The sequence below is a fragment of the Spinacia oleracea genome, chromosome 5 (assembly GCF_020520425.1).
Source record: "Spinacia oleracea cultivar Varoflay chromosome 5, BTI_SOV_V1, whole genome shotgun sequence".
Lineage (NCBI taxonomy): Eukaryota > Viridiplantae > Streptophyta > Magnoliopsida > Caryophyllales > Amaranthaceae > Spinacia > Spinacia oleracea.
The window spans coordinates 32,956,113-32,980,936 of NC_079491.1; the positions used below are offsets into that span (position 1 = coordinate 32,956,113).

Consider the following 24,824-nt stretch of genomic DNA (forward strand, 5'->3'; position numbering starts at 1 on the left):
TAGTTTAGGGAGGTAAAGTAGAGAAGAAGAATTAAAAATGTATAGAATCAATTGCTAAATGTGAAACTTATATGAGTATGCGATGGAAAGTTTACCTTCAATACCATATCATTTGCTTTATAGATACTGCCTCTATTTTCCTTTTTGAATTTTTTGCATTAAAAGCCTTAGTTTTTATCTTATGAATGGATAGAGTTGCTGGGACGAAAGACTTGCGTGCCACTTTCACTTCAAAAATATATAGTACATATTTGGAACCTTTATTTATTAGGAGTTATATTTATCATTGTTTATACTCCTTCCAGGGAAGGAGTTTTTCATGGTTCCAACCATGTGAGTTGGAGATAATAAGCTAGGTTGCATGGAAACGGGAAACGGAAACGGAAGCGGGGAAACAGAGATACGGGGAAACTTCAAATTCAAAATTGTAAAATACGGGGAAACGACTTAAATATATAAATAGCTAGCTTAGAACTCGTGTAACGCGGATATGAAATTAAAATTTATTTACGGAGTATTATAATTACTCGTAAATAATATTATAAATATGAAATATTTTTAATGAACTAATATTTTGTTACGATGTAGTAAAATTTTGAATTTGTATAAGACACAATTAGTTCAAAGTGGTCAATTAAATATGAATTATACTACGTACGTAAACTACACATTGAACATCAATATTTTTAATTTATTTTCACTTTTTTCGGGAAAATTGAATTGAAATTATGTTTAATAATAAGTTTAGTTTAAGAAACATAAGAGTTAAATGATTTCTCTAAATTTTTATATTGCAGTTGAAATTCATTTGTTAAGATTGTAAAATCATATATTTTTGTGATAGTAATTAGTAACATATAAACCAATATTAGAAAATCAATAGTATTAGTACAGTGTATAATTTGCAATTTTTTCCATGTTACGTGATTGATATTTTTCATATTAATATTAGAAAATCAATAGTAATAGTGCAGTGTATTATTTTCGATTCTTGCCATGATAAATGAACTCGTAATATTACTTGTAATATACTTCGTATATTGTTCTATGATATGGAAGGAAACAAATTAGAAAATTTATAGTTTTTAAAAGTTTCTTTGATGGAGTAGACATTATAAAATTAAATTAAATTAAATTAAAAAAAGAAGTCAAAGACACATCGAGAGATGACACGTGTCAATCATGATGTGTATTTTAGTATATATAGTTATTGAAGTTATTGATTGATTAAAAAATATATATTTAATTAGATAATAAAAAAAAGTTGTTTAACATATGATTAATTATTAATGAATAATTTTTAAAATTTAAAAAATAATTTTCAAAATATTATTACGAGGTAAAGTAAGGAGAAGAGATAAAATAAATAAAAATCCATTGTCATTATAAACACAAATTTAACGTCAAAGTTTTGTGTACAATGTTCTAATTAGTGGCATTTATGATATTTTTAATGCATACAGTCATATCCATATTTTGTTGGCTATACAGTTAGACCCCGTTTGGTTCGACCACAGGTATAAGGTATATGTTTGAGTATTAAACCCCATGAGTTTATAATCAACGATACATAGAAAATCATAACTTATTCTACCTGTTTGGTAAAATAAACCCATGGGTTTATAATTAACTCATCATCCATTTTTAGAAAAGATCATTAATTTCAAACGAAAATACATAAATTCTTCCCATTTTTCTGAGCCAAGAATACTTTTGAGACTTCTAGGGTGGACATGAACTGAATTGTTTGTGAACACAATTAATATTCGGCTTGGTTAAAGTTCGATTCAAGTTTGGTTCATTATAACCGAGCCGATTTCGAGCTCGAAAATGTAGTTCGATTAATTAACTAGTCAAACTCAAAATTTATGGATTTCGGCTCGAAAACTTTATCAAGATAGTTTTCCCAAAATGTAATTTTAGAATCAATTGATTGAGGGCAAAAATCAGCTCTTTTAATTATATTTCCCAATATGTACTTAATTACAGTGTATATTGCACTCCGTATTCTCTCTCTCTCTCTCTTTTTTTCTTTTTTTTTTTTTATTGAAGTTGGTTTCTTTTCCTTCTTACTCTTGAATCTTGAAATAAAGATTACTAATTCCAACATGTGGTATCAAGTACATATACATCTCTAATTATAAGTAGCTATAATTGTTCGCATTTAATTAATTAACACTGTTGTTGGGGGGTTTTTTGTACTTCGATGGAGTCGCCACCAAACAAGTTTTCGGGTCCGGTTTGGAAAGACCATATGTGACTTGGGATAAGACAATAAGACTTGAAACCGATTGAAACTCGGATAAGGGAACGAGAAACTTATTTGAGCAAAATTTGCAATTGGTTCATACAATACAAGCATTACTTTTGGAGTAAATCCTAACATGACACTAATATTTAGACGGGTGATCATGCTTGATTAGAACATTAAAATTGCTAAGTTTGTATGGTGATCACTTTACTTTGAGTCAAATTTAGGGAATCTAAGCCTGTTGTCCAAAAATTATCTTTGTTAAGAGTGATTAAAACTTGTATTTTGTTGATTTAGAATGTTGGGTGATGAAAGCAATAAACAAGTAAAGTATCATCACAATAGAAAATTAAAGTGCGGAATTAGTAAAGATTATACATCACCACCTAGAAAAAGGACTAGGTGTAAACCACATTTCCTAGAAAAACTAGGCAAGTAAAATTGCATAAATAGTAAAGGTGAAATATTTAAAGGTGCAGAATTGAAATAAGCAATAAATAAGCAACAAAACATTGAACTTATATGATATAAATTGAATAACTTGGATATTGAAAATCCGATTGAGGAACACTTACTCAAAAGTGATTTGGCTCCCCATCAAATCCAATCGTGTAAAAAAAAATCTCACTTTAGAATGAGTTTCTCATTAAAAAGTATCATCGATTTTGCATATTAAATGTTGAAATAGAACTTGAATATTGAAATTAGGAGGCTTGGTTCTTTAAGACTTTAATATGCTCCATGACTTTAAATTGATTCTAGTTTGAAGAGAAGTTGATATCATTTAAACATCATTGAATATTGAATGTAAAACTTGTATATTGAACATAGAAATTTGGATGTTCATATGTTCTAATTTGGAAGAGGGTTTGCAATTTCCCAAACATCCTTGAACTTGCATAAAGTTAAAGATTTTTGAAGATTTGAATGATGATTGTTGTAAGGAACACTTTCAAGAATGAAAGCCTCAACTTAATAATCATATTTTTTTGAAAACAAAACATAAAGATTGAAACTTGAAACTTGTAAAGGGAGTTTAGAAGGTCATTTGAGGGGGGGGGGGGGGTTCAAGTATGAAATCCCCTCAAAGATTACTCCTTTGAAACATTTCCTAGTTCAAGTGAGTATGAACATCACAAGAACATCATAGGATTATTAAACTTGAAATAAGGAAGGTAGAAAATTAGATTTGAAGAGTCCTCGAAAATTTAGCTATATTTAGGTGTTGATTGATTTCCAAGCTTGGACTCCCAAATTGCTTAAGGCATTAGAACATTGAACTTGTATTTGAGTAGTGTTTGTATGAGAGTATTTTGTAGAGAGTTCATGTTGAAATTTAAAGATTTGAAGCTTGAATATTGAAGGATTAGAAGATTGAATATTAGAGAGTTTCGAAGTAGGCAGAGCTTCGCTCCTCGGAATTGAGTGATTCTTCTTCTGTTTGTTCGTGAACAATGGGGATTTTATATAGGAAAACCTTATGGGAATAAAGGACATCAGTGCCAGGCGCTGGTCTGGCGCTAGGCGCCGGTGCTGAGGGTACAGGATAGCTGGTACTGGCCACCGCACTGTTTTTGTCCTTTTGCGCGTTTTTGCGATTTGCAAAAGATGATCTTTGTATCTTCTTCGTCTTTTTTCTTGGAGGTTAAGGCATGGATATTTATGTATTTGAAATAGATAATTTTTCGAAGTTTCTTGGGATTGCTGATTTGTACGGGTTTCACTCGATTTTATGGGTCGGCGCCCGAAATGCTCGATTTTGGGTCCGACGCCCGAATTTGACTTTCCTTATATGATTTTGAGTGGAAACATGCCACGAATAATGATGGTGGCATCCGTTTCTTGAAATTGAACTTGATTTTGAAATTGTATTTTGGAAATGTGTTTGGGCTTGAATTGGAACCCGAGGTTAGGATTTGGTTCCAAGGTTTGTATCTTTGAATTGGAAGTTCGGAATAGAAATTGAACTTGGTATCGAATTTGTGCTTTGAATTATGAACTGGATTTGGATTTTCGGATTAGAACGTGTTTGGATTGGAATTGTGTTTGCTTTAGGATTTTTACTTGGATTTTGAACGAAAGTTCGGAATTTTAATGTCATTTGCAACTGGTAACTTGGACTTAGAAATTTACCACCCAAATCTATTGGCGGTATCGTCGTTGGACTCTAGGGGAGACACACATTAGGTGTCTACAACTATATATTCACAAGATTTTTGAATCTTGTTAAGCTAAATATAAAAATGGAATTCGAATAATAGTTCAGCTCAGACTATTATCGAACCAATTTTAGTCGAGCTAGAAGTGCAATTCTAGTGGAGCTCGAGCTCAAATGAAGTTCTAAGTTTCGACCCGAGTTCGAACCTGAACTTGAGTATGATATACAAATACTACGTACTTAAATGAGCCGAGTTTTGTTAATGTTCAGATCGGATTGACCATTGACCACAGCTTCGTATTTTTTCCTTTTGTTAAAAAATAAAAGTACAAAAGGTCTTGTATGCACAAAGTGTACAATAAATTTTGTTATACACTAGAATAACTTTTACCCCGTTTTTTTTTTTGTAAATTTAAACATATTTTGATTAACTTTTATGTTATGAAAAAAATAATTGATGGATAAACATTTAGAGGGTTACATGGTGAAAATTATATGTGAAGGAATAAATTTTATTAAAATGAAATTTTTTATCACTAAGAAATTTATAACTTTTACTCCCTCAATCCCTTTTCATTCTTTACATATTATGTTTTGAATGTCTTATTTTAATCTTTATGTTTGAAATATTTCTTTTTATATTGTAACATAAATGTCCTTAATATTCCGTCAAATATCGTGCAAATGATTATTTTAATCAATAAATCTATCAGGGTACTAAACCTTTCACACTTTCCCTTTGGGATATTAATTATCTCATACTTTCCCGATGCCATATTTTAGATAAAAGTGAAAGATTATCAATAAATGTAATTTACATTGTTTAAATACAAAAAGACATATTTATCAACATTAATTAATTGTTCAATTATGTGCATGATACCAAACATATAGAATAAAAAAAGACAGAGAAGTATTTTACAACGGTTAACTTTTAGACATTTTAAATTAAATATCACAAAGGCTCCATTTTACGTTGTTTGGTTGGTTAAGGGATGAAAAACAATTTTCCACGACTCCCTCAAAGGTGGAAAACCTTTTCCATTTGAAAGGGAGGGAAACCACTTTTCCTTCTTTCCTCTTTACGCCCTCTCCTTTTTTTCCACACCATCTTCACCATCTTCTCCCATTGTCCTTAAGGTACCAAATAAAGGAAAACTAGTTTGAAATTGTATTTTCCCTTCCATGAAAACATTTTATGTTTTAAGAAACGGAGCCTAAATGTATAAAAATAAATAAATGAGATTGTGTGATAAAAGTAAATAAGTGTGTGATGTCATAATAATTATAATTTTCTCTCAACTCAAACTCCAAACCTGTCCTCTGCATCTTCTTCCTCCTACTCTCGCATTCTCTTCATCAGTGGTTGCGTACGATTAATGAGGTGAACTGCAGTTTGAACGCAATCCCCTCAATTGAGTGGTCACGCGAGATGGACTAACTATAGCATCTGTTTGGCCCGTCACTTCGTTCGTACCTTCTTGGCTTAGGTTTCCGATACCATTGATGTCCAATAGCTTTGATAGTAATGGGCAATTGACTTAACTCAACTGAAATCGTGAAAAGCAGTATTTTGTCGTTGTAGTTGTATCTATAGTAGGCGCCGCCTCTGCCAACCACCTCTCCTTCTCTGCTGCTGCTATTCTCGGTAATTATCTGCAACTATTCTGTACCGATTTTTCTGTTAATTTTATTTGTACTTTTGTTGATTAAAAGATGTAATTTTTCTAAATATATTATGCTGTAAGCTTTGTTTTAGTGTTGTGGAATTCGTATTAGTTATTTTTGATATTTTTCGAATTTTCTGATATCGTGGGTTCCAAATTATTAGATATTTCCTGTTGGGTATGTTTTGGTGTTTTTCATAAGATATTCTACTAATCATTCGAATAATCCTTTTTAATATGATTCAATTTTTCTGACAATCACGGTTCATCTCTCCTGATCCAGGGCGGGCGCCCCTCCTGTCCCAGGACGGGACGGACCTGTTAATGAGTTGCTGGAGTTACTCGAGGTTGAAATGACTACTTCAGTGGTTAGAGTGATTGATGCCTTGGTGAAGGGCTATGTTAGTTTGGGTATGTTTGAAATGTGTATAGAGGTTCTGTTTCAAACACGAAGAAAGGGTTTGATGCCTTCTATATTCACCTGTAATTACCTTATTAATCGCGTGATTAAGCATGGTGAGTTGGATAGGGCTTTGTCTATATACCAACATATTTTGAGGAAGGGTTTGAATCCTAACGTATATACCTATAATTTTATGATCGAGGTTTTGTGTAAAAAGGGCAATCTCAAGGAAGCAATTGGTGTGTTTGAGGAGATGGAAAAAGTTGGCATCAACCCTAATAAATATTCTCATTGCACTCTCATTGAAGGACTTTGTTCAAATAAAAAATCAGAGGAGGCGTACAAATGGTTGAAATCTGTTGCTCTTGTTGATAATTTTAGTTATGCTAGGGTGGTTCGTGGTTTATGCAATGAGAATAAATTGAGTGAAGCCGAGACTGTTATGCAAGACATCGAGAACCAAGGGCTAACACCTAATGTGTATTGTTTTAGTGCTTTAATTCGCGCGTATTGTAAGAGGATGGATATTCAAAAGGCATTGTTTCTTGAAAGTCACATGCTGTCAAAAGGTGTGAAAACTAATTGTGTTATTGTGAGTTCCATTCTTCAATGCATGTGTTCTATGGGTTTTTTTACCGATGTTCTCAGTCAATACGAAACATACATGAATGAGGGGATTTTTCTCAACAAAGTTTGTTATAATATTGTTGTGGATGCTAAGTGTCGGTTGGGCAAAACAAATGAAGCTTTGGAGCTTCTTGAAGAGATGAAGCACCAAAACATGGTCCCGAATCATATTCACTACGCCACTGTGATCAATGGTTACTGTGTTCAGGGAAAACTTGTTGATGCCTGGGATGTTTTCGAGAAAATGAAACATAATGGTATTCAACCTGATATCATTACTTACAATATACTTGCAGGTGGTTTTGCTAGGAAGGGTCTTGTAAAAGAGGCTTTTTCATTACTTGACTATATGAAAGACCAAGGTTTGACGCCTAGCGTTGCTACCCAGAATATAATCATTCAAGGCCTCTGTGTAGCAGGAGAGGTAAAAGAAGCTGAAAACTTTTTGAACAAATTAGAGAAGTGCACAGATATTGAGACTGTAATGATAAATAATTACTATGCTATGATTAATGGGTATTGTGAAGCAAGAGATACACGGAAGGCTTTTGGTCTTTTTGTTAACCTTTACAAGCAACAAATATCTCTGAAGAGGAAGACATGCTTAAAGTTGTTAGATAGTCTATGCATTGAAGGTCAAGTTGATAGTGCATTCATGTTGTGCGAAAACATTCCGGGCATAAATGATAAAACTCGCATTATAATGTATTCGAAGCTTATGTCGACATTGTGCGATTCTGGAGATTTAAAATGTGCTAAGTTGGTTTTTGACAATTGCATCAGAAAAGGGTTGATTCGCGATGCCACATTGTACACAATAATGATAAATGGGTATTTCAGATCCAATCTTACACTGAAAGCCTTTGCTCTTTTAGATGACATGAAGCGTAGGGGTATTATGCCTGATGTGTTCACTTTCACTGTTTTGATTCATGGCTGTTTGAAGTCTTGTTCTTACCCGGGTAATTTTTTTATTACGAATGCCACAAAATTTGAGTCTGAGATGTTGAAAATGCAGCTGAAGCCTGATGTTGTCTGTTATAATGTGTTAATTAACAAGCGCTGTAAGTTGAATGGTATCCAAGATGCCATGAAGCTGTTCAATGAGATGATGGATAATGGTCTACAACCAGATATTGTGACATACACAACTCTCCTTTCTACTTGTCGTAGAGTAAAAGATGTGGACACAGCTGTGACCCTTTTCAATACGATGGAAGAAAATGATTTAAAGGCTGATGAGAAAACAAGCTTTTGATGTCAGTTTTGGAACATGGTTTGGGAGTTAAGAAAGTACAGTTCACACAATGAACACTCATCGTACATTAAAATCGATGGGTTAGCTCTGAAGGTCAGTCATAGTCATGTTAGCTCAAGTGAAAGTGATGAAATGATTTTTGGTCTTTTGATATTATGCAATCTGATTCCTGTAGAGGTCAATTTTTCATAAATCATATGCATGTTAGTCTATGATGAATTCTTGATTTTCTTGTTGATTGGTAAAATAAATGTCTGGCATAAGTTTAGAAAATCCTTCTCGTGTTAATGCTTGCTCTATTGATAAAAAGGTATGTATGACATGCTTATCTAGTATGAAAATTCCGCTTCTATAAATTAAAGTGGAGATTAATAGGCATCTTCTTTGCTAGGTACTTGGGCTGTTAGAGGAGTAGCAAAGGATTTGTATATTATGTTTGAAAAGGATCCACACTAATCCCTTTCCACTTCGTAGCAATATGTCTTGGCCGTTGTGAGATTCAATTCATGGATTCTTTATAGGGTTGGTGGTCAACTAGGAATTGCATCATTTTGTCACTTTCATTTCATGTTCAAGTACATTTTTCGTCCATTTTGGTTTCTGCTTGATTAATGGTGTTACTGACATAATATTGGCCGGATTTACTTTAGTATTGCTTTCTTTGTTGAAACTGTGACTTTTGAATTCTTCAATTCAGCTTCTCATGGATTTCCGCAATTGACAATGACATTGCCTGATGGACGGAAAAATCCGCTATGAAACGAACTACACTTGTTGCGAATACTTCTAACATGCCGGTGGCTGCACGTTAGGCGTCCGTTCACACAGGTACAGTTTTAAATAACTTTTGATGGTTGCTGTCGCTCAAGTAGTTTATCCAATGTTCGGGAAAAAAAATATTGTTCCATGCTTGCAATTTTGTAGCTATTGTGATTTTGTTGAAGGCATGAATTTGTAGAAGCCTTAAACAACCCTTCGTGTCATAATTGGTTGAAGAAATCTTCGATCCAACCATTTAAAACACTATTTCTTCAAGAACTGTCCCAGCCCAACAATCTTAAGATTTCCTCATAAATGTCATAACAACTCAACGGGCAACATCCAACAAGTGTAGAGCTATGTTCTAAGAGTCAGAAGGAAATGCAACTTGTCTCTGAACCAAATGCAGTTAGTTGGGGATATTGAATTCTAATGAGCTGGTTGCAAGCTGCAAAGAAGTTTAAGTACGAGTTATCTTATAAGCATTTTGATGTTCTACGTAAGTGTAGATCTCCAGCTAACATTATTTTACTCGGTACATGTGCAGTGTCATGGTTGTTGCAAAGCTCTTTTAGGCAACTGCAGAAAGCTTTTAGCAAATCTCATTATTTTTTGTTGATGATTATAAACCTTTATCTAATTAGTATTGTTATACTTGTCGAAGCTTTAGCAGTAGGATCAGGTAGCTGGCTTCAAGTACAAACAAAATAGAAAAGAGTACACAAATCTTGCTGATCAGGTATCTAAGTAGCATTGTTTTGTGGCTGGATGGATGAAGCATCCAAGTTGATTGATGTGATGGTTTCAAAACGGTTTCCCACCTGAAGTTTGTAGTTTCAGTATCTTAATCAATGGATATTGCAAGATCAAAGACTTACACCGCTCTTATAGATGGTTCACGTAAAAATTGCTTGCAAAAGGATTGCGTGCAAAAGGATTCAGTCCTTCTGTTGTCACTTACGCCGCTCTTATAGATGGTTCACGTAAAAATGCTAACCTCCAGCTTGCACGTGAGCTATTAGTCCTATGTGCACGCATCGCTTAAATATGTCCTTACACTTACTAAAAGAGAGTTCCTAAAAACTATTCATCAATGAATAGTATCTGCCACATCATCACCTTGCTTCCTCATCACCTGATTTGGCATTTTATTTCCAAGTACTAAATACAGAAAACCCTGAGTGCATAATTTTTAATGGCTTAAAATAACTGAAAGACCAAAGTGCCCTTTTAAATTCTAAGGCCTCCAAAACACACACACACAAAAAAACCTTCATGCGCTCATTTGATTCACTGTGTATTGTTTTACGCCTCCATTTTTTGTTCTCCCTTGTTTCTCTTGAAGGTATGTCATATCTTGTTCAATAACTTTGTCACTTTGATGTTTTCTAATAATTTTCTTTAATTTTGTGGATGAAGAAGGAAAAATGGTGTACAGTGCATGTATCAGCTTGGAACATGAGTATTGTAATTATTTTTGGCATTCCATTTATTGAACAAATAAGACTCCATAAACCATATGTAAAATGTATCAGGTCTTTTAATTACAAGCTACAACATTTAAAACTCTTTGGCAACGGAGTCTGTTGACCTAGGGAATCTGGTATCTTCAATTGTTTTGTTTTATTGAATACTCCCTCCGTCCCTTAATACTCGCACCGTTTTCCTTTTCGGGCCGTCCCTTAATACTTGCACCGCTTCTATAAATGGAAATTTTTACCAATATTATATTATTTCTCACACTTACTTACTAACCCCACCTACACACATATTCCCTATAAAAATCATTTAAAATTCACACCCCCACTCACCACTCTCCACCTCTTACCCATTTCCCACTAACTATATTAAAAAAATACCCCACTATCAACTAACACTCATTAAATTAATAAGTCAATTTAAATGTCTTAAACTCCGCACCGGTCAAACCGGTGCGAGTATTAAGGGACGGAGGGAGTATGATGTAGTTTTTCTTTTTGAGATAGAATAATAGTGAGTATGATATTTTCTTTTAACTTTTTTTTCTTTTCTTCATGGTTGTTGGATATTTTGCTCTATCAATATGATTAATATTTTCAATGAGTGCTGGTAATTGTTAAGTTGTATATATCGAAGCATCCTATGTACTTGTTAGTGATTGATGTTCATGTGAGAGACTGCTTATTCATTCCTGTAACTCAATTCCTGTCTTAGGTATCTCCTGCTGAATGAAAAAGGAGAAAAGATTGAGGAGCAAAGTGGCGTTGTCAAAACAAATTGTATCGATTGCTTGGATCGCACCAATGTCACACAGACGGGTTTGTTGATTGGTTTCTGTTTTACTTATGCTATAACTGATTGAATATTCACTAAAATCCCATGTATGTTTCTAGTTGAACTCCATTATGTGGGGTGTTGATTAAAAAACTTCCCTCTAATATCACTGGGTAATTTTCTTTGCCACATATTTGGTTTGTGTTAATTGAACTTCATCCGATTCTCTACACTTTTCTTCACTCCAGTTATCTTATTCTATAATTTTTGGATTAGTCTAACTTGCTGATGTCATATCGTTGATGTTACGAATACGCCATGCCTTCACAAATTATGGTAACAGAGCATGACAGGACGAAAAATGTTGGAATTGCATCCAAGATTCCAAGGTGTATAGGTGTTTTTGGTGCTGAGACCATTAGCTAACATCCAAAATTTGATGAGACTTTCAAAGTTATGTGAAGACTATTGTTTTTGTTTGAATGATGTTTCATCATTTGAATTTTTGATATTGTTCATAAATGTGTTTTTTCCAAAGAAACCATTAGCTCATGTAGTCACATCCAACTGATCCAACAATGTTGAAATTGCAACAAAAGTGTATAGGGGTTTTTGGTGCTTGAGAGACCATTATCACGTTATATTAATAGTATAAAGCAAAAGTGTTGATTTATTTCCTCTTTCTTAGTCTCCTCTGCCACTCCTGCTTTGAAAGGGGATTCTGTCAGGTATGTAATCATTGTTTGCTATGCACACATACATTATAATTCTATACTTGTGCTGGAGTATATGTGAATATGTTGCATTTCTTTTGGCCGGAATTGTCCCTTAGAAAAAAATAATTGCGTGATTGTGATCGCTGTTACTTTATTTATTATCTTCAGATTTTCAGTGGGTTCACTTTGACAAGAATTATGTCAACCTTGTTTAAACTTTTTGGTTGTAGGTTTATTTCTATAGAATCATTTCTTTTGTCTACATGTAGCATTGTTTCTGTAATTTGATAGATTATTGTTGGTTGTAGGTTTAAACTTGTTGGTTGTAGGTTTAAACTTGTTGGTTGTAGGTTTATTTCTATAGAATGAGATTTGTACAAGTGAGGAAGAAGAACAGAATTGGCTAAAATTTGATAGATGATTGTTTTAGTCATTATCATTCATTATCATTACCCCATTGCCTCAAAGAGGCTCCCGCGAGAAGCGGGGTAAGGGGGGTTGGATGTACGCAACATTACCCCTGCTATTGAGAGAGGTTGTTTCCATTTGACCCAAAAGCGATAACGGGACGACAAACGGGACGACAAACGGGACAACCATTTTCTACTTCATGGAAAGGAAGCGAAGAGGTTTTCAGAGCCATTTTGATTTAGTTCATTTATCCCACAACCAAAAGAACAAATGAATCTTTGGCTCCATCGGAAATGGACATATAGATGATTGTTTTAGCAATGCAATTAAATCATCACTACAGAGATTACAACCCCAGGCCTTATAGTGGCTTGACACTCCCACTAAAAGCTAAAACAAACAAAATAAAACTTAACCAATTTCTGCTTATTTTTCTCACTATCACCTCTAGGTAATTTCTGATTTCTTCCCACTCCATCTAACTAACTCAATGCCTTCCTTTTCAAGCTAATCCTAAGTAACTCATATTGTCATACAAATAGTACCCCCCCCCATCCCCCCCGGCTAGTCTGTTACATATTCATCCCTAAAGTACCCCTCCCCCCCCATCCCCCCCGGCTAGTCTGTTACATATTCATCCCTAAAATATTGGGATCTTTTTATTTAACTGGAATACCCTTTATACTTCATGCCTCTTAATGGTTAGGGTATGTTGAGAACTTATGAGATCATTTTAATTTCTTGGTCTCCTCTGGTGAATGTTCACTACTCTTCGTCCTGTTTTATGTACTGTCTACTTTTTGGGCGGAGATAAAGCCATAAAGTAGAGTGAAAGAGTATAGAGAAAAAGGTGTGCTGGTGGATTTGGATTTCAACTTAATAAATAGAGGGATAAAGCTTACTGAAGCTAAATGTCACTTAACTGTTGGACATCCCAACTCGGAAGATGGGAGTGACGCACTTGGAAAAAATGGAGGGAGCAACTATTGTATATGTAGGCATGAGTTTGGATTTCAAAACGCTGTAGTTGTCAGAACGAAATCTACTGCATGTGTTTGTGGTATGAAGAGCTTACACCACCATATGCTTGGAAGTTGGAACTCTTTTTTTTAAAATTTATTTTGTGTGCTATTGTGTTGACAATTCCTGTTGTAGCAACTGTGAGTCTGTGACACCTGTCTATGGTTTGATGCAGTTTGTTATACCTCTTATAATAGTGTTTCTTTTGTCCAATCCATTTTCATTTTTCTAGGGTTAACTAGTAGAAAAAACCCCTGTTGCAGCCCCCTTGTTGCAGCGTATATGTATTAATACGCTTCAACAACCAGTAGGTCAACGCGGGTCAAACCCTTTAAAGGGTTATAGCAGCGTACAAATTAATTGTCCCCTGCAAAAGAGTTTTTTGCAGCGTACGTAGTAAAAGCCTCCTGCAATAGCCCTTTTATTTTGCAGCGTACATGGAAATGCCCCCTTCAATAGCATGCTTTAATTTTTTTTCGCTACAACGTTAATTCAGACCGGCCAAATATTTCATCTCAAACCTCAAGACCAATTTCGAAATTCAAATCCCTCGCTCAGTACTCCCTTATTCTTCCCTTAGCTTTCCCTGCGTCTCACCCGTCGCCGGTGGATCTCGCCAGTCGCCGTCGTCGTTGGGTCTCGCCCGTCGCCGGTGGTCCTCCAGCAAGGGTCTATTTCCTCGCCTCCTCGTCTCCTCACCGGTGGTTCCCTGGGGATTTGGGAGTTATGGATTTTCGTGTCGGCTGCAGAGCACCACTCCACAGCAGCGGCGTGAGTGACGGCGGTAAGCAACTCTGTCACTTCATCTTCTTGCTCCCTTTTTTTTGTTGTTTATTAATTTATTGGTATTTTTTTGTTAATGTATTTGATTTTCTTGAAGTTCAATGGTAATAAAGTTGAATTTCTTAATTTTATTTTCTGGGTTGTTTTTGGGGTAAATTAATTTTGTGATTTGGGTAAGTTGAAAAGTACAGAAGATTGAAGGGTGCACACAGATTGACTCAGATCTGGTAACATACAGTGGACTTTTATAATTTAGGAAAAAGGCATTCTTGTGATTATTATTGTTTTTTTGCTTGTTATTTTCCATGACCCTTTGCTTTTTTTCCCTTCTCGCTGTTGATATTTGGATTAATGAAAAAAATTAAATTTCTTTTTGGGCTTCTCTCAAAATTCACAAAATTAATGATTTAAGCAATTTTTTTTTGTTCTCCTGAGATTGATTTGGTTGATGAAGGTTAGTTGTAAAGAAACAGTGTTTAGATTGACTAGCTTTCAGAGTTTTCTTTGTTTTATTAACTAGAATTAGGGATTTTCAGTATAAATAGACAAGATTGAAGTAGAAATAGATGCCTATTTCTTGATATTCAACTGATCAGATTCTTGTTTTGGTCTTTGTTGCTGGTTATTTATCTGGGAATTGAAGATTTGAAGCTCATAATTGGTTGTTTGAGCTTTAACCTTTCCTGGGGAGTAGAAAAGGGGGAGAAAAAGAGGTGATTTTGATAAGCTCATAATTGGTTGTTTGAGCTGTAACCTTTCCTGTTGAGTGATTAAGGACTTGATTAGGCACCAGATTCCTTGTGATCAACACTCATGAGTTTATACAGAAGTGGGTAATGAGTCAAATTCGTACTAATTCGTATTAATTGGTATGTGATTGATGGAGTTTGTAGAGGAGATTCAGAAAGGAGTTAGTATACCAATAATGATTGGCAATCTTGTTAGTGAGGAAAAGGCTATTAGTTCACCTCTGCAACTTGCTGGGCATGTGCTGAAAGCAAAGTCTTATAGCTTATCACCCGATAAGCCTGAAACAAACACACTCTTTGTGCACAGATCAACTACTGGGAATAAGGTTGTTGATTGCAATGATCTTCCTGTGAAAGTTAGTGAATCTGTAGAATCATGTACTTATCTAATAATTTTTTTTTAATCCCTTGACAGTTGAACCAGCCCCTGGTGTTGATCTTGAAAGCCTTGAAGTTGCCAAAGATTGTTTAACAGAAGTCTTCAAACTTCATCTACTTCCTGAGAGTGAGCGACCAGAACCTAAATTGACATGTAAATCAAAGAAGGTAAATTCTAATGCTGATGGGGATATTGATTTAACTGCTTTTAGTGAAGACCCTAACTTTGTAATAATCATGTAGTGCTACTCTAATATCCTCTTTAACTTTGCATATGCTCTTCACACCTAGCTAGGACTCTTAGGGGTTTGGTAGTCACCCAATATTTGTGCCAGACTGCTAGATACGTGATTAAGTCAGCATGTGACATGAGTGGTTGTCATGCACTTGGCAGCACTCAGTGAGAAAGTCAAACTTTGCTAGGCTTGATTTTGTAAAGAATGGAAGATAATTTAATTGGCAATGGAGCAATTACTTTGTCAGACATTTACATCCGTTAGAGATTGCTTCTTTTCCCCCTTTTCCCTTTTCCCATTTACTAATTGCTACATTGCATCTCTGTGGGATCTTTTTTACTGCTTAGGTGATAAAGTTTCTAGTATATTTGTTGTTGGGGAATCATCGGGATGGCAATGCCTGAAAGTTCAAGTTCTTAGGAAATAGATTTAGGAAGATCATAAGCGAAGTAGGCAGATCTTAATGATCCCTAAACATCAATCTATATACCTGTTTAAAGATTGTATTTCTGAAATCGGCTTGCTCATCTATTTAAAGCTGATTGCTTTTCATCTACAGCTTGTTGTTCAGTAATTAACAATAAGTTGTCCAATATAATTTCTTTTGATTGTGTATGTGGGGAATTCATCACCAACTCATGATTGAATTGTACATTGATCCTATTTGCATTGATCATGTCTTAGACTCTTAATAAGGTTTAGTTTAATGAAGTAGTATTTGAGCAATCATTCTCTCCAACAGACATCTTTTCGATCCTTGCATATCAGTTATTTTTTTTAACTAATATACCAAACGTTGCCATCAACAATATATACACTAGGTAAGTTGAGAACTCTAGAGCGCCGACTATAATGTTCGCTAACCAGTAACTACCAGCTCATGATTTAATAAGAGGATTTTTTTTTATGAAATCTGTGATCGCAAGGCAAAGACAGCTAATTTGGTTGGGGTTTTCATATGTTTGATTTCGCATCTATTTTTTGTGAACTTTGATGTACTCCGTAATTATGTAAAGCTAATTTGTTTCTGTTGTATTCAGGATTTTCCGCAGCTTTTACCAACCACTGGACCGAGGCACGAGGCAGTAAGATCAACCACCTTTTCTCTGACACCTTATGAGCATGCTGAATTGTCTAGATCTGTGGGTGGGTTAGATGGATATAGCCAATTTATTAGGGCTGCTCCTATCAGAAGAATGCCTCTGTTTGGTGATGCGCAAGGTTTGTGTCCCTCGATAGTAGATCTCCTATCTGTTGAGCTTGCTTTTTCTTTTAATGGCCTTCCGTAGCGTGTGTCTGTGAGCTTGTTTGAGATTCCACTTTTCTGTCTATGTTTTTTTTATGTACCTAATTATGAACTCTAAATTAGTGGAGTTCATCCTGATGGGCGAGTTTCGTTTGTTGGTAGTATGACTGATATGAAGGATCTGGCTTCAGTTCTAGAAGAGCTTAAATATTCAAAGGAAACAGCATGGAGAAAGCAGATGGTTGTTCCTTATTTCAGATGGTACGTGTAATTTTATCTTGTTAAGTCTTCATTTTATTTCGGGTTACATTTTTGTTTAAGGATTCATAGTTACTGGAGTTTTCAATTTTTCAGTTATCTCCAAAGTAGTTTCTCTTAAATGTCCATGATTTATTCATTTTAATTGAATTGTTAAATCTTTGCTGTCCCCTCTTGCTCGCGAACAACGGTTCTCCGTCAATCCTTGGCGCGGCAAGTAACTATCTTCCCTGTCTCAATCTGAAATTCTGAATGGAGTATATAAATACAAATGAAAGAATTGCAATTCATGGAAAATGGGACTACCAAACATGACCTCCTTCTAGTTTTATCACAGGACTGTGTGGATTCAAAGAATCATCAACTTTTTGTTTTATAATTCTCTTCGGTGGGTGATGAATGATGATGGATAGGTGTCCATGCTTGAGTGCTCTGTTTGCTTTACTTGACTGTTAATATGCTATATTTGCATGTCAGATTTGCATGGCCCAATCAGATGTTCCAACAATCTTGTCAGCAGCTGTCATATGGTGCATGGCTTATGTTCTTGTTGCAATTATCAGCTCTCTGCGTGCATGTACTTTAATCTGCTTCTGTGTTTCAAGTTGGTGAAGCAGTTTTAACACAATTCAGAATCACTTTTTACTTTGAGTTTACTGGTTAGTGAGCTCTTCTGTTCAATATTTCAACACTTAATTTCTGCTTGTTTCCTCTTCAAAGTTTGTAAGGTTTGATTTTTTATATGATCAGAAAATGGAACAGTTGATACTTCATACATATACCGAAAACCATACAATACGAATGCAAAATACTTATGCAGTTGCTGAGCCAGAAGCTGCTAATAAATGTGACTTTTGAATGTGCTGTTACAAACTTAGCAAAAAATTATGAGTAACAAATGTCATTATGATTCGGCTATTTGATGGTTTGATATCTATAAGCTGAATCCTAATGACATGCATAGCCTTTATGCCCTGAGGTACCTAGGTGATTTCAGTAGTTCACACTCTCACAGCCTTCATTAGCTCCAAGCTTTATTACTGATTGCTACTCTTAATAAGTCACTCAGTCCAAACTTAAGATGATTAGTGATCTCTCTCTTGAGGCGATCAGGGCCGTAGAATATGGTCTGAAGGGGTGCAATGGTCTGTGGTCATCTGTTATACAGTCCTTAACCTAGGGATTATATTCTGTTTTCATCTCACTTTCATGTTCATCAGATCATTTTTCCGAAGTCAATTTTATACCAAACAGCACCAAGGGGTTATATTCTGTAGTTCCTAACTTCCTAAAATAATTCTACTAAAGTGGTTTCATCTTGATGTAAAAACTGCAGGAAATTTTCCCATCAGAATGAGCCTTCACTTTTATAAATGTGTTTTGATATAGTGTTCATACTTCGTAGCATGAAGAATGAAAAGATTCATTATGCACATCATGTTTTATAAACCTATTTCTCCATGTCTCTGGGAAAGTAAGTGTTACTAAGGGTACCACTTTCATATTATCTTCGCTTCTACTGAAAACTGAAGTGTAATAGTAAGGGAAATCTAAAAGTTTAAGAGATGGTTTTGACTCGAGTTCATTTTATTTGTTAATCTTGCATTTGGAACTAGATAGATGGTCCTGTACCGGAACATCATAACTTTTGCAAACATAAATCCTTGTTCCTCTTTGCCCCTTGGTTTCATTAGGAACCATTGGAAATCTTTTTGGTGGAAGTAGCATAGAAACTACTTCGTGTAAAGCATTATTGAAATGGAGCTGATACCACATCCATACATATATGTTGCCGCGGTAACTAGAAGGAGGTTATGGATTAGACACTGAGATTAAACTGTCAGATTAGAATTTGCTATGGCCCAGTTAAGTCTTGACTGAACTAGAGTTGCAAACACGGATACAATTTGCTGATGTTAATTTCTTAACTGGGGGTCGAGTTTATATGACTGCAAATTTGATTCTATACTTCACTCACCACCCTTCTGTATGTTTTACTTGATGTAGGAACACCCTAGGTACGATGATTAATAACCAAATTGTTGTTGGGCATGAATCAGAAGGTGGCATTACTCCCACAACGGGGTGACGAATCACAAGGTATTAGTACGATTACAAAGACCATTAAAGGCCGTGGTCCCCCCTCCCCCCTCCACCTTGGAACTAATGTACCTAAGAACACATTTCAAACTTATTGCATGATTAATATGATTAGTTTTAAGTTTCCAAGACTCAATACAATCTATTTATGCACATTTGAGACTTGTTTGGTCGTTATAGGTCATATTTAGGCTAAAATGACATTTCCGCTCCCAACTTTGAACTAAAGAACCTTAGGACTCATTTGATTCTTATTACATGATTAATATGCATAGTTTTAACTTTCTAAAACTCATTGGAATCTATTTATGCAAATTTAAGGTTCATTGGGTCGTTATAGGTCATATTTAGAGCTAAAATGACATTTCCGCTCCCAACTTTGAACTAAAGAACCCAAGGAATCGAATGATTCTTATTACATGATTAATATACATAGTTTTAACTCTCTAAAACTCATTCCAGTCTGTTTATGCACATTTAAGGCTCATTGGATCGTTATAGGTCATATTTAAAGCTAAAATGACATTTCCGCTCACAACTTTGAACTTAAGAACCTAAGGAATCATTTGATTCTTATTACATGAATAATATGCATAGTTTTAACTTTCTAGAACTCATTCGAATCTATTTATGCACAAAGGCTCATTGGGTCGTTATAGGTCATATTTAGAGCTAAAATGACATTTCCGCTCCCAACTTTGAACTAAAGAACCCAAGGACTCAAATGATTCTTATTACATGATTAATATGCATAGTTTAACTTCCTAAAACTCATTCCAATCTATTTATGCACATTTAAGGCTCATTGGATCGTTATAGGTCATTTTTAGAGCTAAAATGACATTTCCGCTCCCAACTTTGAGCTAAAGAACCTAAGGACTCATTTGATTCTTATTACATGATTAATATGCATACTTTTAACTTTCTAAAACTCATTCGAATCTATTTATGCCAAATTTAAGGCTCATTGGGTCGTTATAGGTCATATTTAGAGCGAAAATGACATTTCCGCTCCCAACGTTGAACTAAAGAACCCAAGGACTCGAATGATTCTTATTACATGATTAATATGCATAGTTTTAACTCTCTAAAACTCATTCCACTCTATTTATGCACATTTAAGGCTCACTGGATCGTTATAGGTCATATTTAGAGCTAAAATGACATTTCTGCTCCCAACTTTGAACTAAAGAACCTAAGGACTCATTTGATTCTTATTACATGATTAATATGCATAGTTTTAACTTTCTAAAACTCATTCGAATCTATTTATGCAAATTTAAGGCTCATTGGGTCGTTATAGATCATATTTAGAGCTAAAATGACATTTCCGCTCCCAACTTTGAACTAAAGAACCCAAGGACTCGAATGATTCTTATTACATGATTAATATGCATAGTTTTAACTCTCTAAAACTCATTCCAATCTATTTATGCACATTTAAGGTTCACTGGATCGTTATAGGTCATATTTAGAGCTAAAGTGACATTTTCGCTTCCAACTTTGAACTAAAGAACCTAAGGACTCATTTGGTTCTTATTACATGAACAGGATGCTGTTGATATGGTGCACGGACACTTCATTGCTTCTGTCAGTCGAGATATGACTACACAACCTCAAAAAGGAGGCTTTGAAGCTATAGCTGTGAGTGATTGCTATAACTTTATCGCTAGAATTCACTGGCTACCTTTTCTCTCTATGTGACTCTTTCAACCTCTTTCCCCTTTTGTCAGACACAGTCCATTGAAACGTGTAATGATCTGATGACTTTTCTTATTGTAGTCTGTTCCTATAGCTGTTTCCTTGCTCTTGGCTGGAATCGTTTTCGCGTTCATGTCTCTGAAGCAAAGGTGTGTTATGTATATTACTGTTGGGTTCTTTTTTTATGTCTAGCTTTTCTTGTGCAAATGCAGTCTCTTCCTTTATTAGACTTTCTAAAAATAGACTTGCAAAAAATATAAGTTTGCTCGAGTGGCCAATGTGTTGTTTTTGGTGTTCCTGCTTGTTTCTCCTCCCGACCTAACAGAGGAAGAATCCAGGAAGAAGTGGGAGCCTTGGTCTACATATCTATCCTACAGCGCATAAATAAAAGGAAAATCGGCGTAGTTTATTCCAAGTAGGAAAATAAAATAAAAATAGAGGATATGCGTCGAATATCTATACTATATATTAAAAGGCGTTGATAAGCAAGCCTATGTGCCACGTGGCGCTCACACTAATCTCACTTCAATGTTCCATGTCATACACAATTATTTAAAAATGATAAATATGTGTGGTACAAGTCTTGAACCTGCGACCTCTAATTTGTAAATCAAACAATTAACCACTAATCCAAATCAAATTATATGTCATCTTTTCATAACAAAACATAATAAATGACAATTTAATAATTATGGAGTATTGAATTTATTTAAAATGTGTATCCGTGTATTAACCCGGGGCATCGCCCGGGCCCAAATACTAGTTTATTTGGCAAATGAAAGGGAATCACCATAAGCAAAACAAACCAAGGCAAAAGCGAAAGTGAAAAAAGAAACAGCAATAGGCTGAATGATAATGAATGCTCGAAAACTCTCCATGCTACCTTAAACATAATCTCTCTAAAAATTACAGCCGGAACTTTACAACTCAGAATAAAATCTTATTCCTCTGCAGCCACAGTTTTTAAATACATTCAGCAAACACATGAGGTACAACTTGAACTTGAGGCTTGACTTCTTACTGCATCTAATTACCTACTGCAATTCCTCTGACAATCCTCTAGCAGCTCTGACAAGCCAAAAACCCGTTAGAACCTTCACCCAAGCTTCAGCAGAAAAAGAACAAAGAAAGAATAGATGCTCCACAGTTTCCCCATACAGACCACAGAAAACACAAACATCTGTAGAACTAGAAACTACCTGCCAGGACAGAAGCCTGTCCAATGTCCATAGTAAACCAAGAGATAAAAATGTTATTACGAGTGCAAACAACTCTACACCAGGGTTCCTTATTACGAGTGCCAGACAACTGTTGAAATATGCTCTTGTTCGAAAAAAAACCTTACTCTGATCCAGCCTCCATCCGCAACCACTAACTCTCAACAGCCTAAATTTTCCTCAACCATCATGAGGTTGTGCTAGGATACTGAAGTTACATCACCTTGCATCTAATAGTTCATTTGGAAAATAACTAAACCAGGTTTAACTATTCAATTACTATAAAACATCAAGGTTTGGTCGATCTCGTTGCAAGTTAATGAAATAAGTAGTTTGCCAATATCCAATTGGAATTAAATTGTTCAGAATTATTTTTTCCGATGTGAAGCAAGGGAACATTAAATTAAAGAGTCAAAGAAGCTACAGAAGTTTAAGGAGGCATTTCATCCATAATAACATCCGTAAAAGTGGATGGTAGCTAGAATAATTCCTAAAGAGTCAGCATAAGGGCGTGTTTATCCCAAGTCTTGGAGGGAGTCTTGAAGCAAGACTTTAGTGGGTTTTGTACAATAATGTAGTACAAGACTACCATGAGTCTTGAAGTTGGCCTTGAAAATACAAATTCATTCAAAGACTCTTGTTTGGTCTTGGTATAGCACATGGGTGGCATGAGGATGAAAAGGTGACATTTAATTATTTTATTAACCAATGTCATAATGAAACGTTATTTTGAATTATTATTGTTCAAGACTTCAAGGAGTCTAAAGAGAGTTTGGAATGAGTTTAGGGATAAAGTGTAAAAGTATGGAGATCTTGTGTAAGTCTGGAAAATAAAAAAAATTGGTGGAAAACTGACGTGGCAGAGTCTGAATTTTGGTGTTGAGTGAGGGATAAACTCACCCTATGTGTTAATTGTTCAAAATTAACACAAGTACACTTTTCCTTTTATGTTCATGGGTATTTAAGTTTAGAAGTAAAAGTTATGGTTTACTTTTCCTTTTCTAATGTCTAGCACAAGGATTCTTTCATGGGTGTTTTAGCTATGTCTGAAATGGTTACTATGTTAGTTTTTATGAATTTTAAATGTGCAATCGGATTGGTTTCCAATTGGCATGATCTTTTGGCCCAATTCTGTTGCATGTTTGCTGTCAAGGATTTGTTTTTTAATATCTTATCTACCACATTTTATTGTAGATTGATATTGTTGTATAAGAACAGTTGCTTACAACAAACATCCAGATGTTCTTATTTTTGTTGTATTTTTGATATCCAGTTCGGTTGGATGTTCTTCTGTGGGCAAGCTTAAGCATTGCTACAACCAATACTGCATAAGCCTCGATGCTAATCAGAATTCAACCAAGGGGTGATACGTGCGGCCGTTTCTTACTCCGTTTTTTGTGTTATGGAAATTTGTTGGACATTCGACTTTTCATTCTTATTATTTGATTTCTATTTTATTGGGCTTTTCTGATGGGAAGGTTTCCCATGAGTAAGTTCTATAGTGAGGGAGGACTGTATTTTTCCAAGGTTCATACTTCATACTTCCCACAAGCAGTCTCTTGAACCCTTTTGTCTGAATAGTGTATGTTGTGTATCTTGAACCGTTGAGTATCTATGGTATTAAGGATATCACAAAAATTGTTGGAACCTATGCGGTTTTGGCCTAGTGGTTAAAATTAGAGGTGCCAAAAGCTGACCCATCTTACCAATCCGACCCAAACCCAACTCAATAATAATGGGTTAGGTCAAGATTTTCAAATCGTTTAATTAAAAGGGTCTGCTTAACCCAACTCGTTTAATTAAATTTTCAACTTGAAAACAACCCGCCTAACCCATATAACTAATTGGGTCGGTTCAACCGTCATAAAAAAAATATTAATTTTGGGTCTTTTTACTTTTTACAATTTATAAATATGAAAAATTACACTAACTTCTAGTAACAGTCAATATTTATTTTTCCCTCTCTGCATATTAGAGCATTAGGTCTTTTTTTTTTTTTGGCTATGAGATGTGGCTCAAGAAAATGATCTATTTGGTTATAAATTCAAGTCAATTTACACTTAAACCGGTCCACTTCAGGTCAACCCGTTTATAATTAAATCGGGTTGGTTGGGAAAATCTCAATCCGTTTATAAATGGTTCAACCTGATTCCGACTCAACCTAATCCATTGCCATTTCTAATTAAGATTGAGGATCTGTTTAAGGTCTCAGGTTCGAATCATCCATCCTATTTGTATTTTATATTGTCCTTGTAACTTAAGAAAATGATCTATTTAGTTATAAATTCAAGTCCATTTACACTTAAACGGGCCCACTTCAGGTCAACCCGTTTATAATCAAATCGGGTTGGGTTGAAAAATCTCAACCCGTTTATAAATGGGTCAACCTGATTCCGACTTAACCTAATCCACTCCCATCTCTAATTAAGAATCATCTATCCTATTTGTATTTTATATTGTTCTTGTAACTTATTTGTGCTAAAAAAAAATCTTAGGCATCTTTTATTTGCAATGTGTCAATGAACATTCGAAGTCTGTTTGTGACGAGAAATAACACATTAGACCGTTCCTTCCGAACTGTTGCTTCCAGGCCACATTCAAATTTCAAAGTAAGTGTGTGTTCGCAACCCAGC

At 35.0% G+C, this 24,824-nt stretch overlaps 1 protein-coding gene and 1 long non-coding RNA gene across 5 annotated transcripts; both read left to right on the forward strand.

Annotated features, from left to right (window-relative positions):
* Window positions 1-5,674: 5,674 nt before the first annotated feature.
* Window positions 5,675-15,602, forward strand: LOC130459122 (pentatricopeptide repeat-containing protein At2g26790, mitochondrial). Of its 4 annotated transcripts, XM_056828933.1 has the most exons (7): window positions 5,676-6,057; window positions 6,360-8,457; window positions 9,062-9,192; window positions 11,317-11,420; window positions 14,104-14,307; window positions 15,200-15,381; window positions 15,471-15,602. In XM_056828933.1, exon 2 carries the CDS (start codon window positions 6,430-6,432, stop codon window positions 8,362-8,364), a length of 1,935 nt encoding a protein of 644 aa, XP_056684911.1. In that variant the 5' UTR covers window positions 5,676-6,057; window positions 6,360-6,429; the 3' UTR covers window positions 8,365-8,457; window positions 9,062-9,192; window positions 11,317-11,420; window positions 14,104-14,307; window positions 15,200-15,381; window positions 15,471-15,602. The 4 variants fall into 4 exon arrangements, with proteins under 4 accessions (XP_056684913.1, XP_056684911.1, XP_056684912.1 ...); XM_056828934.1 differs by lacking the exons at window positions 14,104-14,307; window positions 15,200-15,381; XM_056828932.1 differs by lacking the exons at window positions 14,104-14,307; window positions 15,200-15,381; window positions 15,471-15,602 and having other exon boundaries at window positions 11,317-11,594.
* A 1,469-nt stretch (window positions 15,603-17,071) lies between these two features.
* Window positions 17,072-23,840, forward strand: LOC110798231 (uncharacterized). Its single transcript, XR_008921349.1, has 6 exons — window positions 17,072-17,176; window positions 17,651-17,832; window positions 19,181-19,273; window positions 20,825-20,917; window positions 21,056-21,123; window positions 23,465-23,840. It is a non-coding gene; the product is annotated as an uncharacterized lncRNA (long non-coding RNA).
* Window positions 23,841-24,824: the final 984 nt, after the last annotated feature.

What these genes read in the sequence shown, in the direction of transcription:
- LOC130459122 (XM_056828933.1), top strand. Translation starts at nt 6,430, where the DNA reads ATGACTACTTCAGTGGTTAGAGTGATTGATGCCTTGGTGAAGGGCTAT.